The sequence below is a fragment of the Plecotus auritus genome (genome assembly GCF_963455305.1).
Source record: "Plecotus auritus genome assembly, chromosome: 2".
Classification (NCBI taxonomy): Eukaryota; Metazoa; Chordata; class Mammalia; order Chiroptera; family Vespertilionidae; genus Plecotus; species Plecotus auritus.
The window spans coordinates 223,093,966-223,110,919 of NC_137771.1; the positions used below are offsets into that span (position 1 = coordinate 223,093,966).

General features: G+C 52.6%; 1 protein-coding gene across 1 annotated transcript in view; it reads right to left on the reverse strand.

The window, feature by feature from the left end:
* BACE2 (beta-secretase 2) overlaps window positions 1–15,737 on the reverse strand; it is an 89,011-nt gene extending 73,274 nt beyond the window's left edge. The window contains exon 1 of the mRNA XM_080655109.1: window positions 15,361–15,737. Coding sequence (XP_080511235.1) covers window positions 15,361–15,660 — 300 coding nt within the window. The 5' untranslated portion in view covers window positions 15,661–15,737. The remainder of the gene's footprint in view (window positions 1–15,360) is intronic.
* Between the last annotated feature and the right edge of the window lie 1,217 nt (window positions 15,738–16,954).

Genomic DNA, 16,954 nt, shown 5'->3' on the forward strand with positions numbered 1-16,954 from the left:
GTCCCACAGGTGGGATGGTGGAGCAGGTGAGGGGGCAGCGCCAGGCCAAGGTGGGGCTGCAGGGCTATGAGCCTGGGAGCACAAGCTGGAGCCCGATCCCCACAGGCCACCCCGAGGGACCCCACCTGTGCACGAATTCGTGCACCAGGCCTCTAGTATCTTTATATGACTCTCTCCACAGCTGGATTTTCCTTTGAAAAGCAGTTTCTAACTCGGAGTTAAAAGATCACCTCAAAGGGACCCATTTTAATTGTGTTTATTATTTTTTTCAGTGTCAGCTCAGTCACATACCTCTGCCAGCCCATTGTGGTCCCCGTAAAGTCAGCCCTTCTGGGGCTGCAGCTTTCTAGGCAATGAACACATGCACCTCGTCCTTAAAAAGCACAGCATACCAAGAAAGCGCTGACGTCTGCAGATGGTCCAACAGGCTGGGGGCAAAGGAACATGCAAGGAGGCCGTGCTCACTGAGCCGCACAGTCACCCCCACTCTGGAGACCTTTGTCCTGGACAGTCTCCCAAGCGAGGCGCCTGGTGAGCATGTCCGCTCTCCTAGGTGAACAGACACATTAACCCACTCTCTTCTCCACCTGCTCTCCTCCCCCAAGGCTCTCTAAGATGGTCCTCACTCATTCCAGCTCCATCACGCTCCATGGTCCATATCCTACATCCCACCAGTCAGTCCCTTTTCTTTCTTTTTTTTAAAGTATTCTTTTTTAAAAAAAATATTTTTTATTGATTTCAGAGGAAGGGAGAGGGAGAGATAGAAACATCAATGATGAGAGAGAATCATTGATCGGCTGCCTCCTGCATACCTTCTACTGGGGATCAAGCCCACAACCCAGTAATATGCCCTCGACTGGAATCGAACCCGGGACCCTTCAGTCTGCAGGCCAATGGTCTATCCATTGAGCCAACCGACTAGGGCCCATCAGTCCTTTTTTGACGATACAATCACTTGCTCTTACAGTGCAAGTACTGTCATAGTGAACTGACTTGTGAATTGCTTTTCATCGTTTTTCCCAACCTAACCTTTTGTTAGAAGTGGATTTCTGAGTCGAAGGATAAATGCGTATGGAAATGGGCTAGACATTTCCAAACTTCCCTCCACAGGGCTTGCGTGATGAGATAGCATTTCGATAGAACTTTCCCTTATCCTACAACTGACTTCAAACAAGCTCTGTAAATCGTTCTTCTCCATCCTTGAATGAAATCGCAGGCAAAGCTTGTATTTTTCCAATATCTTTGTGGTAATACACTTATTTTTAGGTATGACAAGTCCAGTCCTATGCAACATCAACGCTGCTATCTGGCATCCAATATCAGGGCTTGTCTTGGACTCTGAGACCTTCTGAAGAGAAGGGGAGGCGTGGTGGGGACTCATTTCTATGTCCCCACCGTGCTCATGACGATGCTGATTCCTTTAGGACAGAAGGCGGAGCAGGAGGAGGATCGTCCTTAAGTTCACGGATGGTTCTGGGTATGGCTGATGTCTACTTGCTCAACCTTCCTTTTGTAGGGTATGCAGTGGGCTCCTCAGAGCCACCATCTCGCCCTTCCCATACCCACCAGGGATGCCCCCACCTGCACTCCCTCCTTCATCTCTATCGAGCACCTGACAGTCTAACCCTGAGCACAGCAATTGTTTTCGGTAGAGAGCCAGGGAGTGGATGGGGGAGGCTACAGCAATGTCTCAGCTACTCAATTCTGACATTGTAGTGGGGAAGCAGCACAGACCACGTAGAGAGAAGTCAGTATGCCCACGTTCCAATAAACTCTATTTACAAAAACAGGCAGATCTGACCCACGGGCCTTAGTTTGCCGACGCCCCGTCTAGCCCATACAAACCCCTCTGGTGGTCCTCTCATCTGGGGCTCCTTTTGTGGTGGCCAAGTTTAGATCCCTGTGACAGGGTCCACACCTTGCCCATGGGAAATAAGGGCCCTGTCCAAAACAGCAGAAAAGACAATAACAGAAGACTTTCAGACGTGAGATTTCCAGGAGAGAAAAAAGATGGAAACTTGCCTTAAACTAATTTTTTAAATTATTAAGCTTTTTTTTTCCCCTTCTCAGGTTATGATGATGCATCATTTGGAATGTTTTTAGAAGGAAGTAAACAGGAAACTATAGATTTAGGGTGGATCAAACAAGTAGAGGTTTGTTTTTCTCCAAATCAAGACGTCGCTAGAGACTGTTGGGACTGGATCAACATCTCAAGGAAAATCAGAGGCAGACCACCCTCGTTTCCCCTGACTTCTCGCTCAAGGTCAGAAGTTGGCTATCCCTGTTGAAGGTCTTGCATTTTATCAAAGGCAGGAGGAAGGAGAAATGATCATTTCAGCCTTAGCTGCCACTTTTATCAGGAAAACATAAGCTTTCCCTGAAATCCCCCAGAAGACCTCCATGTAAGTCCTTGTCCAGAGCTGTGTCCTTGTCACAAAGGAGGCCACAGTGAAAGCTTCGGGTCAGAGAGAAGGCCGAGTGTTGGGAAGGTGCTTGGGTTTCATCACCCAGCTGAAAACATCTGCCACAGGTCAGGTACCAGAACCGTTATCATTGCCATGTTTCAAAAGTTAGACTTGAATATAAATAATGAAAATAAACTGTATACTCTGCCTACAGGGTACAGCCCCAGAACTTCCAATCGGCACTTTAAATGTTTCTCTTTTAAATAGACAGTCAATACTTGCTAGGTATTTGAGGAAAGCCTCTAGTGTGAGACAGAGGCCATGACAAACACCCCAAGAAAAGGAACTCAGAGACAAGAGAGAAAAGGCAGGAAGCAGAAAGAAAACTGCCAAAAAAAAAAAAAAAATCATAATTTTCTCAGAGCAATAGAAGATACACAACTCTGAAATAATAGGGAGCAACAACAAAAAAACATTCTGAGCAGAACAAAGTGCCGTTAAAAAGTAGAGAAAGTAAAGATGGCAGAAATGAATAGTCAGAGTCAAATTAAAGGCAAAGAAATGCAGAATAGGAGAAAGTAGAAGGCCCAACACATGGATAATCGGTGGTCTGAACAGAGAGAACAGACATTTTACTAGAAAATTTCTCAGAACTCAGTGTCATGAGCTTCTAAACTGAAAAGACTCAGCAACTGCCACAATAAAATCTACAATAATAAAAGCATAATATGCTAATTAGACCAGACGTCTTTCTGGATGACCTTCCGGATGAAGCCAGGGCTACAAGGGAAGACCGGGTCCCAGGTGCCAGAGGGAAGATGGTGCCGGTAGCAGGGGAAGGAAGGCCTACTCTTGCACGAATTTCATGCATCGGGCCTCTAGTAATAATAATAACATAAAAACTAAAAACACAGAAGGCCATCCTAAGATATTCTCATGAAATTTTGGAATACCAGGTCTAATAATAGCACCTATACAATATCTCCTACAACTCAGTATCTCATATACAGTTAGCATACAAAGAATCAAAAATCCCAATTTCATTGGGCTTCTCAACAGCATTGATGTAGGAGATAATGTGAAAATGGCGTCAGGACTCAGAGAGATGTGTGGAGGCACTGTCTGGCCAGTGAAGCCAGGATGGCTGGGCTCTGTATCTCCGGTCACTCACAGGTGGGGTCTGAGGTGGTGCAGCCCCCGGGAATCACAGGAAGGGGAAAGGAGCGCCCCCTGCAGCACGGGCCCTGCTAAGCACCGGGCACCTAGAAGAGTTCTGGTGAAGCTGGGCGGGAACAGGAGGCCGAGTTAAGGTGTCGCAGGTCTCTGTCTTCCCTGAGGCCTGAACACAAATACTGGGATTTTCTCTGGCCAGCCTCACGGGTCAAAAACCCAGCACAATGAGGTATGTGTTCAGAGAGACAAGAGAGGAGCAGGCTCAAGGGAGTTGTCAGCTGGACGTGGAGGAGAGGCGAGGACCATCCTTGGGTACACAGGGACCCCACCTTCTGTAAACAGCCCAGCGCCTGGCACACAACCTCTCCTGTTTGGGCGGAGTGAGCAGGAAGGTGGGCAACTGGAAGTTGATTGCCCGTGTCCCTCACGGTTAACATCCTAAATGTACTACTTGCTTTACTGATCGAAGGACGATAACAAATATTTCATATATATTTTTGAAATTTGTACGTACTTAAGAATTGATGTTATATAAAACATCCACAAGCTGTTCGGTAATCAATCCTTATGCATACAAAACATACGGGAGCCACGCTTCGGTAAACTCAGTTATGGCTTCATTGAACTTGTGGGATCAGGAACTTGGAGGATCAGGTGACTACTTGGAGGATCAGGTGACTACTTGGAGGATTAGTAGGCAGCGGGCACTAGTCATTCAGAAGTCCAAGGTTCAGAGCACTCCGCCATCACGGGAGGTTCTGTGGTTGTTTTTAACCTCAAACAATCTCCTCCCACCCCAACCATGTTGTCTTGCTCGGTGCCTACATATCACATCTTTCTCTTCTAGAAAAGAGTGCACAGTGCACGTGGCCATGAGAGGCCCAACCAGCATGGCACAGAGGCTTGGGGAGCTGGAGCCTAGGTCGCTTTAGGAAGGTTCTGTGGAGAGCTTTAGAACTGTTTGCAGTTCCTCGGATGCAATGATGTTCTCAGAAGCACTTCGTGGTAGAAGGCATTCGTTTTTTTATTCCTCGAATGTTACCCTCTCTTCTGATCTCACAGCCCAAACTATGCCTCCTCAGAAAGGTCTTCTTCAGCGACCCTCTCTACAGCAGTCTTGTTTGTTTACATCTATAGCATTACCAGCTTGTATTGTCTTCACAGCCTTTGTCTAAAATTCTGTTTACCTGCTTACAGTCTGCCTTCCCAACAAGCACACAGGTTCCACAGAAGCAAGGAACACCTTTGTCTAGTTGACTGTTGCCTCCCAGGGCTTAGAATGAGACCTGGCATTCAGTCGATGCTTCAAAAATACACTGAGGAAATGAAAGCATGCTCATTCCTTGAGTCCGGTTCAAAATTCGTCCTTCTCACCCTAGCTGGTTTGGCTCAGTGGACAGAGCATTGGCCTGCAGACTGAAAGGTCCCAGGCTTGATTCCAGTTAAGGGCTCCTGCCTGGGTTTTGGGCTCCATCCCCAGTAGGGGGTGTGCGGAGGCAGCCAATCAATAATTCTCATCATTGATGTTTCTCTCTCTCTCTCTCTCTCCCTTCCTCTCTAAAATCAATAAAAATATATATTAAAAAAATTCTTCCTTCTCTTTAATACCCAATCACTCCAGTTAGAGATGATTTTTAACATTCCCGATGCGCCTGGCTGTATCTGGCAAGAAGCACATGATGCTAGGACAAGACCAGACTGCAAAGATGGGGGCGGGGATCAATAGGTGTCAGCTGCCCCTCCCCAGCATGCTTCTGACAGACACCTTCCCCTCCCTGCTCTGGGCAGCTGTTCCCAGGCCAGCTGAGTTGGTGGGTTGACTTATCAGGATTTCTCACCCTTGGCACTGTTGACAGGGAGTTGTGTTATATAAAACACTAGAGGCCCGGTGCACAAATCCATGCACAGGTGGGGTCCCTCCGCCTGGCCAGTGATGGGGGCTGATCGGGGCCGGCTGGAGGGAGGGACTGCAGGAGGTTGGCCAGCCAGAGGGAGGGACTGCAGGAGGTTGGCCAGCTGTGGGAGGTTGGCTGTGGGAGCATACTGACCACCAGGGGGCAGCTCCTGAGTTGAGCATCTGCCCCCTGGTGGTTAGTGCACATCATAGTGACCAGTCATTCAGCTGACTAGTTGTACCGGTCGCTCAGGCTTTTATATATAGAGAAGGCTTTTATATATATATATAGATAAGCAAAGACCGGACTGTAGAGATGGGGGCAGGTAGTTGTGTTACTGGCAAGATGATGAGGCCTTGGGTCTTGTCTTCTTGAAGGAAATATTTCAATCAAGAGACAAAGTGCAGCAAAGCAAGCAAGAATTTATTGGCCGCAGCAAACACACACTCAGGACAGTGAAACAAGGAAGGGTGTAGAAACAGCAACAGGAGAGCCTGGGCTGGGCTGCTCTGGCTCACTGGGAAGTCAGAGAAAAGGGGGCCTTGGAGAGAGGTGCAGGGGGTTAGTGGGGATGAGCTGCCAGTACCCATTGCTCCCCTAGTTGCAAGTCTCATGGGCCCCTTAGAAGTTAGGGGACACATGCCTGTGGGAAAGGAGGGGGGAAGGAATGGCACAGGCGTGCTCCCCTGGGGGAGAGTGCACACTGGGTCCGGTGTCCTCAGTGTATTTCTCTCTCTCTTGCAGGTGGGAATCTGAGGGGAGGGCAGGGGAGGATTTCAATAGTATATTCACCAGCTTCCCAGGGTCCTAGTCTCCACTGATTGGCCAGTGCCAGGGCAGGGGGCGGGGGGTCCTTAGTCAATGCTCCTGGTCCTGAGGCAGCCACATGATCACTTGTCTGGTTTTGCTGTTCTTTTGGGCCCGGAGCTGACATACAACCGAGGCCTAGACGTCGTCCTATCTAACTGCCTATAATGTGTGTGTGTGTGTGTGTGTGTGTGTGTGTGTGTGTGTGTGTGTAGGATGCTGAGCAGCATTCCTGACCTCTATCCACTAGATGCCAGTGTGTGTGTGTGTGTGTGTGTGTGTGTGTATAGGATGCTGAGCAGCATCCCTGGCTTCTATCCACTAGATGCCAGTGTGTGTGTGTGTGTGTGTGTGTGTGTGTGTGTGTGTGTAGTGTGTGTAGGACGCTGAGCAGCATCCCTGGCCTCTATCCACTAGATGCCAATGGAACCACCCAAGTTATAACAACCAAAACTATCTCTGGAGAGTGCCAAGCCCCTGGAGGGCACACTTTCCAGGGTTGAGAACCTCTGAGTTAGCCCATTGGCCAGCCCTGGGGGAAAGCTCTAGGCTCAGGCCCCCTCGAGAGGGCTGAAAAGCCCAGAACCTAAGCCCACCACATTTCCTGCTGGCTTTGGCAAAAATAACCACTGTCCGCTGAGCGGAGGAGGCCCCAACAAGGTTGTTACTGGCACCATTCGTGACAACTTCTCAGTTGTCCTGCCCCTCATCCAGCAAACACTTCTTAGAGCCCCAAGCGCTCTGCTAAGGCACCCATCCACAAACAGTGACACATCTGCAACGAGGTGTCCTAACCCACAGCAAGGGAACAGGGACAGGAGGAAGCCCCAGAAACGCTGAGATCTGTGCAAAAGAGAAATGGGATGTCCGCTGAATCTAATAGCTGAAGAAGTGGTGCTTGTATCTGCATGTCTTTCTTTCCTTTTTGTTTCCCTAGTAATTCATGTTTATTGAATTACAAATTATTGCTCGGGAGACTAGAAATTTGAAAGGCTGCCATCAGCGCAGAGACTGAACGGCCCAGCTTCCGAGCGCTTCCCCAGAACAAAACTCACTCCAGGTTCCACCTGCCAACTTGCGGAAGCTTCGGGAACACAGTCTGCATGAGGTAGAGATCTTCCAATGGGCAGAGGAGATAGCCAAACAACCGCATTTAAGAGGATAAGAAACACACCCACTTCGCCCAGAAAACCAGGAGCAGAGGAGCACCTGGCACTATTCGTAGCCTCCAAATAGTGTCCGAGGGCTGGGCCGGGCGGCTTAAGGGGAGCACAATAGAAAGTAGACTCTCGGGCCCCGGGGCAGCAGGTCTCCCCCAGGAAGTCTGGATGGGGCCGCAGGAATCTGTATTTCTAACCAGCTCTAGAAGGCTCTGCCACTGTGGTCGCTGAGCGCCAGCACCATCCACCTCCCATCTCACAGGCACTGAACAGGTTCTGCACCTGAACGGAACCCAGTCAGCCGTGGGCAAACTACGGCCCACGGGCCGGATCCGGCCCGCGGAGCCGAAAGAGCGGAGGGTTCTCTTGCTCTCCCCTCTGCTCCTTTACTTTGAATTTATATTAGTTCACACAAACACTCCATCCATGCTTTTGTTCCAGCCCTCCGGTCCAGTTTAAGAACCCATTGTGGCCCTCGAGTCAAAAAGTTTGCCCACCTCTGGCTTAGCTGCATTATAGCAGACCCAAATCAGCGCCACGGAAAGCGCTCACAAATACCATGCACGGTGACGGTGGAGTGTTCGAGCTTGCAGCATCTCAGCTCCTCTGGTCAACTCGCCTGATGTACAGGAGAGGAAACTGAAGCTCCGAGAGGCTGAACTTGTGCTCCACACCCAGCACCTGGCAAGCAGCAGACCTGGGATCAGCACCCGGAACACCTAATCCCCAAATGACGGCACAAACCACACAGTAGCTTGTCCAATTGGGAAAAGCCTACAAATCGCCCCAGGAGCAGCTGACGTGGTGGGAAGGGCTCTGGGTGGCCCGCCGAGGCTCCTGGCATCCTCACCCACCTTCTCACAAGCAGCTTCTGTTCCAGCAACCGGTCCCCACCTTGCCAAAGGGCCCGGCCAGGTTATCCGGCCTTCTCTGCTCTCAGGAAAAGGTTTCCACTCACTACCTTCCACCTTCCCTCCCCAGGGCACCACCTTCTGCAGGGGCTGCCCAGGGGCTGGCATCAGGCAGGGGGTTGCATGGGTGGGAAGTGGAAGTGCTTCCCTGTCCGCTGCTAATAAGGCCACTTATCGGCTGGCTTGGGAGAGGCTGGAGATGTGTGGTGGGAGCAGCAAGCTGTCCCTAGGAGACCAGGTAGAAATCTCCCCCTCTGTTTGGTATGGAATGGAAGTGGGCTTCCCACCGCCCTGCTCGGCTTCCGGGAACGATGGAGCTGGCCCTGGGCACCGGGCCTCACTCTCCAGACAGCCCCCATCCTCCTCCTACAGTGGCAGCCCGAGACTGAGTACGTCCGGCCACAGGTATGTGATGTGCCGTATAATAAACATCGGCAAACATCCGCCCTGGGACCTGAGCTGCAGAGCAAGCACTAACTCAACACCGAACCGACTAGTGTTGTGCCCTTACTGTGGCCATTGTGGCACTGGAGAGTATTTTCCCCTCTTTGAGAATTCCAAGAGCAAAACAGCAACCCTTTTTTATTGAGTAGCAATAGGCAACACCTCAAATAGTCCATCTGGGCCAGGAGAGGGCGGAGGGGGGCCGGGTGACAGGCAGGCCGACTGTGCATCACACACCAATTCTCTGCAGCCCGGGACACCAGCCCGCAATGCGGGACTCACCGCCTCTCTCACAAACCACCCCCCACCCCATAAACATGGATGCGCAAAGGCACAGGGGCCACGGTGCACCTGCCTCACAGGGGTGTTGGGTCTCCCAGGTGGTGTCTGTTGTCACTAGCGTGCAAGGAGCCCACCATCAAGTCCAGCTGGACAAGCAGAACAGAGTGTGTGAGGAGGAAGCAGATGGCTGTGGAGCAGAGGCCCATTGTTAGCAGTCAAAGGAGCCCTTAGGTGGAAGGGACGGCGCCTTGCTCACTGTCACACAGGACCCGGCGCCTACTCCTGCTGCGCTCTTTGTGGGGCTGGGGAAGAGTCAGCAGCCACCAGCCCCACCACATTGAATCAAGGGCCCAAGGGTTGGACCTGCTCCGTCCAGTGACTGAGATATAAAGTAAATCTCAGGGCACGCTGCCAGGCGCCACGGGCAAGGGAAACGCCCCTGAGGGGTCCCCTCCTGAGGTCCTGCGCAACGGGGCACCACCACGAGGAGCGATCGCTGCCACGACAGCCGACCTCCCTTCCCCTTCTGGTTTTTAGTTGGAAGGATGGGCAATCGTTCCAGGGGGAACAGGAAGCCCAGAGGAGGTGAAGCCCAGCTTCCTGCAGCAAAGGAAGCCAGACAGAAGTCAAGAAAGCGCCGGGGATGGGGGGAGGATGAACTGGAGGAGGAAGGTGTGTCTTTCATATCAAATGTATCTGATTTGAACGGGTGACAGATGCCTCCCAGTCTGCCAAACATGGAATACGAGCTTTCAAGCCTTTCTTCATCTGTGTGGTTGGAAACATGAGAACCTGTGTGTCACAGGCATGTAAACGCCAGGGGCCTGGTAGAGTGGGCTTTTCCCGCATTACAGTAATTCCAGCACCAGGATTAGTGCGATAAGATAGGAGATTCTTTAACATTGTAAGCAGTTACTAAATGGACACAGAAATACAGGAAAGAATCTAAAATCTGCCTTTCTAGCATGGCTCATTGGTTGTGTCAACCTATGAACCAGGAGGTCACGGTTCGATTCCTGGTTTCAGGCTCAGTCCCCAGTGTGGGGTGTGCAGGAGGCAGCCGATCAATGATTCCCTCTCATCATCGATGTTTCTATCTCCCTCTCCCTTCCTCTCTGAAATAAATAAAAACATATTTTTTTTTAAAAAAAATCTGCAATCGGCCCTCATTCTGCCACTCAACTGTCCCCCAGGGCATGATTTTGTCACAGGCTGCATGTGATGGCAATGCTACTACCTTCAATAAAAACGATATGTGAATTCCAAGTCAAAGTTATTGGCAACTAAAGATGGGTTAGAAAGAAAAAAAGTTCATGGAACAATAAACTCAGAACAAACTTGTGCGTTACACTGTGTCTCCCCAAAAAGACAGGTTGGCGCGCGCGCGCGCACACACACACACACACACACACACACACACACACACACACACACACACCCGGGCAGGGAGAGTGTCATGTGAGAATGGAGGCGGAGATCGGAGTAATGCAGTGAAGAGCCAAGGAAAGCCAGGCCCTGCAGCAGCCACAGGAGCTGGGAGAGGCAGGAAGGACCCTCCCCTGGAGCCCGGGGAGGGAGCAGGCCCTGCCCACACCCTGATTTTGAACTTCTGGCCTCCAGAACTGTGAGAAAACACATTTCTGTTAAGTCACCTAGTCTGTGCTAATTTATTGCAGCAGCCTCAGGAACAGAAAAACTCCAAGATCATTAACTAATGAGAAAAGGAGGACACGGGGAGGTTGATCACCTGCCTGTGACCTTGTGTGCAATGCTACCAGCGTCAAGGCCCCCACAATAAGTCCAGGACGCTTCCCACCACACCCACAGCCTACAGCAAAGGAAACCAGACAGAAGTCAAGAAGGTGCAGGGTATGGTGGGAGGAAGAACTTGAGGAGAAAGGTGTGTCTGAGGGTGGTTGGTTATTTATTTAAAGAAATATTTGTATTGACTTCAGAGAGGAAGGAAGAGGGAGAGAGAGAGACAGAAACATCAGTGATGAGAGAGAATCATCAACCGGCTGCCTCCTGCACGCCCCACACTGGGGATCCAGCCCACAATCCAGGCGTGTGCCCTGACTGGGACTCGAACCATGACCTCCTGGTTCATAGGTCGATGCTCAACCACTGAGCCATGCCGGCTGGGGGAGGTGGCTATTTAAAAAGTCCACGGGCACAGCAGGAGCAGTGGTGCGGGGCTCGGACTGTGGACCGGGCAGACCCGATGGCTCCCCCCGCTCTGCCACTCGCCAGTGTGGCCTTGGACAGAATAGCCGACTCCCCAGCTGACAAGGAAGTCAAATAACTGTACATACTTCAAGGGCTGTTGCGAGGACTAGAGGAGGCGGCCTGTGCATGGTGCCCAGCACGCACTACGCCTGAAACAAAGGTTGGCAGTCCAGGGGAGGGTGGTGCACGGCCTCTCAGACTGTGCCTCCCCGGTGATTGCGCCGATGTCTTGCGTGGGCCTTCGCAGTCCTTCCTGGCAGGGCCATCGATGCTGAGTTCTGTCTCCAGCTCAGAAGCCGCTGAGACCCTAGCTCTGACTTTCTTGTTCTTTTAACCCCAGCAATCTTTTCCTTTTCCCTCCATTGTTTACCTACTCAGTTTGTTCTATCCCATCTCTTCTTGCTGGCCACCGCCTTCCTGTTTCTCAGCCTCGCTGGCAGGGAGCTTAATGCAATCTGGGGACACTGGATGGCTTCCTCCTCAATTGCACAGGCTGGTTCGTATTTTCAGTTCAAATCCTTCCCCAAAAATTGCGTACTAAGTAATAATCAAGCCAATGCACCATGATTAAAATGCGAGTCCCCAAAATAATTGGGCTTCTCTTCCATTCAGATGTTTAACGATGAAAATCATTTTGCTGCCTGTGTTCCACCCGTATTAGCGGAGATGACAGAAATCTTTCAACAGAAACCCCTGAAGACTTTTCAAAGCCATTACCAGGTATGGAGATGCAGGCCTTTAGCACCTTCCGTTGGATTTACTGTGTTAGCATGAAAGTCCTTTTTTTTTTTTATCATAGAAAGTGCTGTAATTATAATCACTTTAGGACACCATTATTATTCTTAATAAGACCACACTGCCCGGTTCAAGCAGAGGCGGGTTCTCTACCGTCAGAAGTCACATAATGGTCACAAACACCCAGCTCTCATCTCCATGCCAACGCGGTCCTGCTCTCCCCGGGCTTCTGGGCAGGTCCCTGCGATGCCTTGAAGAGTGTCAGGCAGAACAAGGAGCCCCAGTTCCTGATTAAAGCATTCAGGGAACCAGCCCATGTCCAACAGCTGGTTTTTCTGGGGGTGCCGGGTTGCGGGGGGGAAGCTCTTGTTCCTGGTGAATCTTCTCTCCCATTCCAACTATTCATTATGCCCCGAAGGAAGAGGAAGAGATGGGGGAGTGGGAGAGTCCAGGTTTGGTTGCACGTTAAGTCCCTAACACCTTGGGGGGTACGGTCCAGGGATCTTCGAAGCCAAAATGCAAAGAAAAGAAGCCATGAGGCGGGAAGGCAAAGGAGCAGGTTCTGCCTGGTGGTTCAGAACTTGGGTTCCGGAATCTGGCTCCTGGTTCAATCTCTGCTTCTTCTGCTTCCCTGTCCTGTTGCCCTGGGCAAGTCATTCAGGCTCTCCAAGCCCTAGTCTCCCCACCCCCTCAACAGGGATGAGAACCGTGAGGTGGTTGTGAGGCCCCCCTGGGACAGCACTGCACACACTCTCACACACATACACACACACACACACACACACACACACACACACACACCACGGCACCGTGCTGGCGGGAAGGGAGCCCTTCACACCGTCTATGACTATTACTTAATTCTCCAAAAACTCTTGGCTGTTTACCGCTTGAATTTACAATTCCATTTTTCTCTCCACCTAAGCAAGTTTTAGGCTTCAGAGAACCCGCAGGGAATACAAATCACGAGTCTTGGCCGCGAAGAGAGCAGGAAGGCTCACTCTGGGTTCAGAAGTCACCCCACGGCTGGATGCCGCCTGGCTACCCTGCTGCGAACACCTGCTGGGGGTCAGACACCGCAGGGGAGACTGGGAAAAACCAACCCTAATGCACTTGTCACTACCACCGGAGAGTTCACAGGAGGCATTTGCAAAGATCACACACATAGATCTGCTATAAAGCAGCTTATTACTAAATCAGGCCAGGAAAAAGGCACCGAGTATTTCATTTCCTGTCGAATGTAAAAGTTATATGTAGATGGTTAAAAACAGCCTTCCCTGGAAACATGCTAGCGTTTCTCTGAGAAATAACCTTGAATAAACTTCTTCCTAGGTGAAGGTATGATGAGCATTAGGTACTCAATACATTCCTGTAACTTAAACTTTCTCATTTTAAAGTAAAGATTATTGATTAATAAAGACAAGCTATTATTTATGGAATATTTTTTGTTTTTGGGAGCCCAAGAGAAATATTTTTATTTTTATTTTATTTTTTAATATATTTTTTATTGATTTCATAGAGGAAGGGAGAGGGAGAGAGAGACAGAAACATCAATGATGAGAGAGAAGCATTGATCGGCTGCCTCTTGCATACCCCACATTGGGGATCGAACCCACAACCTGGGCATGTGCCCTGACCGGGAATCGAATTGTGACCAATTCGATGTTCAACCACTGAGCCACGCCAGCCAGGTGAGAAATGTTTTTTAGTTCTTCCTTAGGCTTTTTCCCTTCCCCTCTTCTCTGGAGGGAGACGGGCATCAGGACCCATTTAGCACAGCCCCCGAAATCTGCTTGACTTCAGTAGAGAGAATTCCCACCTACTCGAAAATAAACACGAGTTCTTCATCAAGCCATGCCTTTTCCAAATGGAGAGGCATTTAGGGCCTGTTCCCCAAGGTTATCCTTAGGCCACAAAGAGGTCCATCCTCAATATCGCGTGAGATCTTGTGAGACAGAAACGTACAATGCTCTCACCGCCCAGCACATGTTTTCACGTGGATCTCACCAGCACCAGCATCTTGTGGTCCCTTAAGCCTCCTCAGCTGACTCCCTCCCACTCCCTGAACTGCATCCATCCAGCCTCCAGCCTCCAGCCACCCTGGAGGTGGCAGAGACAACACTCATATGAAAGGAACTAGAATCAAAGTTTTGAGCAGAATTCCATTTTTGAAGGTTTTTAAAAGACGAATTAAACAAGTATGGAAGTTATTCAGTAGTTTCTTTTTAAAAAAGAATTAGCATGGCATGCCGTTTCTCTTAAGAAAGTCTTGAATAATTTAATTAGAATTATACCAAAGTCATGAGTCTGTTCTATTTATGGAGGAATCACAGCTGAATAAAAACCCAAATGACAATGTTCGAAGTAAATATAAAGTGTCTTCAGACAATGTATCCTACTGATAAGAAAAATCTGACTTCAAATCACACTTTGATTAGGAAGGAAGAGGAGGGCCACATCGATTCCTGGGATGTTGTTTTTCTTAAGATGACCGAGCCTGGGGACATTTATTTCTTGCTCCAAAAAGTGCTGATAAATGAAAATCCTTCTGAGAAGGAGAAAAAGAAAGCTGTTTGATGTTACTTTGTTACCGGGAGACCGCTTGGTCCCCGAAAGCCTAGCTCAGCCGGTCTGTTTTCCCAGCAGCTGTACTGCATTAACACTTCCCACCGCGTGTGCAGACACTGGGTTCGAGCAGAGGGGCTGGGCGGCTGAAGGAGCCAGGAGGGAGCCGAGGAGCCGCCTCCGGGAGAGGGCAGCGGCGCGGAGGGAACGCGGCTCGCCCCGCGGACAGCTCGCCCCCCGGACCAGGCAGCTTTCGGCGGAGCGCACGCACAAACCCCTCTCCACGCACACCGCGCCGCTGGAGCCGGCCACCTGCCGCCCTAGCAATGAGACGCGCGGGAAGGTTGGGGGTGGAAATAGTAACACCAAGTGCTTCCCCCAATAACAGCATCGCCCCCAAGGCCCGCTGCACGGTCTCCGGGCAGGAAGGGGGCGTAGCCGCCAGAAGGAATTTCCTCAGATGGAAGTTACAGGTCTCCCCTCGCTGCCCAGCCAAACGGAGCGGGGAATGAACAAGTTCTGAAACACGTGCACACACCCCTGGCTGCGCCCCGGCAGGGCTGCCTCCGGTCCCGAGGGCGCGCGACCCGCTCTGGCCCAGAGGAGCCCTCCGCGCCCCCCACCTCCACCCCCCACCTCCACCCCCCACCACAGCCTGCCTTGGGGTCACGAGCCCCCTAGACTCCACGGCTACAGCCTGAGGACTGCAGGGTTGGCGGGGCGTCGGTCCGGGTGGACGGGCGAGCGCCCACAGACCTACCTTCTGCGGGGGGGTCCCGATCAGCACCTCCAAGTAGTAGCCGCGGCCAGAGTCCCCCTGCAGGTTATCCACCATGGCCAAGAAGTTGGCCGCGCCCCCGGCCGGCTCCAGGGCGAAAGCGAGGCCGTCGGCGCGGGGCACGGCGGGGGGCCCGGGCCCGGGGGTAGGCGCAACCCCGCGGCCAGTGGCTGCGGCCACGCGGAGGGGCAGTGTGAAAGGCGCCGCGGCCAGCGCCGGGGCGGCGCGCAGCAGCCACTGGGCCAGCAGCGGCAACAGCAGCGCCCGGGCCAGCGCGCCCATGCCGGCGGCGGGGCCCGGGGGACGCGCCCGACCCGGCCCGTCCTGTCCCGTCCGGCGACTCTGCCGCGATTTGACTCGGCGCTGCGCGGGGCTGCGGGGAAGGGCTGGGCGCGCCCCGGGCCGGCGGCGGCGGTGGCGGATGGGAGGAGGGCTGGGGGAGGAGGCTGGAGAGGAGGAGGAGGCGCCGAGCAGCCAAAGCCCGCACCGCCAAGTTGAGCAAGTTGGTCGCCGCTGCCCCCTCTGGCGGGCGGTGGCTGCCCCGCAAGAGCCGGGCCCTCCGCGCGGCCAAGGTCGCAGCGCGGCGCGGGGTCTGCTGAGGTCCACTGGCCGGCCCTGCCCGCACTCGCCGGTCTCGGGCCGCGCCTCTTCCCCGGGGAAACTCGTGTCCCGAACTTCCTCGGAACGCGCCCCGGCGGCCACGGCCAACGGATGTGACGAGGCTCATCTGATACCAGGGGGAAAGTTTCGGGAACCCTTAAAGGGGAAGCGAGGGCCTGAGTTGAACCCCGGCTCCGCGCGCGAGGGCGCCCCGCCGGTGTCCTCTGGCCCCGCAGGGGCGGGGCTGCAGGGGTGACTCGGAGCCGAGAGGAGAGCAGGGAGTCGGGAAGGAGCCTTGAGCATTGCGGAGTCAGCGAGTCTGCGCCTCCCCTCGCCAAGTACATTAGAGCCGCCCTTCAGCCCACCCAAGTCTGGCCGCTTCCCGGGGCATCTCCCGTGCGCCGACCCCAGCCCCAGGCCCCCATTCCTGCCCATTCCCCTCCCTCCGCCCCACTGCGGCCTCAGCGATTTTGAAGTGGTCGGATCAAGGTCTGGGGGGAGGCAGGCGAGGACGCGAGAGCTTGGGAGACTTCTCCACGGAAATCCTGGGGCCCCGGGATGGGGGGAAGGGCTTGGCGGTCCTCCCCTGGCGCCCACCGTTTCCCGCTGGGGGAGGAGGTGTCCGAAACTGGCCTTGACCCTGGACTTCGCCGCCCCATGCTCCTCAGCGATGCAGATTTGATGCTGCTGGGAGCCGCCTGCTCACCGCCTGCAGGACGCCCTGACTCCACCTGGCAAGTTGCTGACACCATCCCACCATCCAAATCCGGGGCCGCCGAGTCCCTCTGCACCCCCACCACCCCCACACCCGCCCCCAGCCGCTCTAGGCGGCCGATTATCTCATTAACACTTGCTTGGATGTAGACCCCGGGACCGCAGAAATATGTTTAGTAATTCAAGCAATGAGGATTATTTGATTTTAGCGACTAAACGCAGGGAGGACAATTACACCGGCTAAGTCCATCGATGTCTGCCG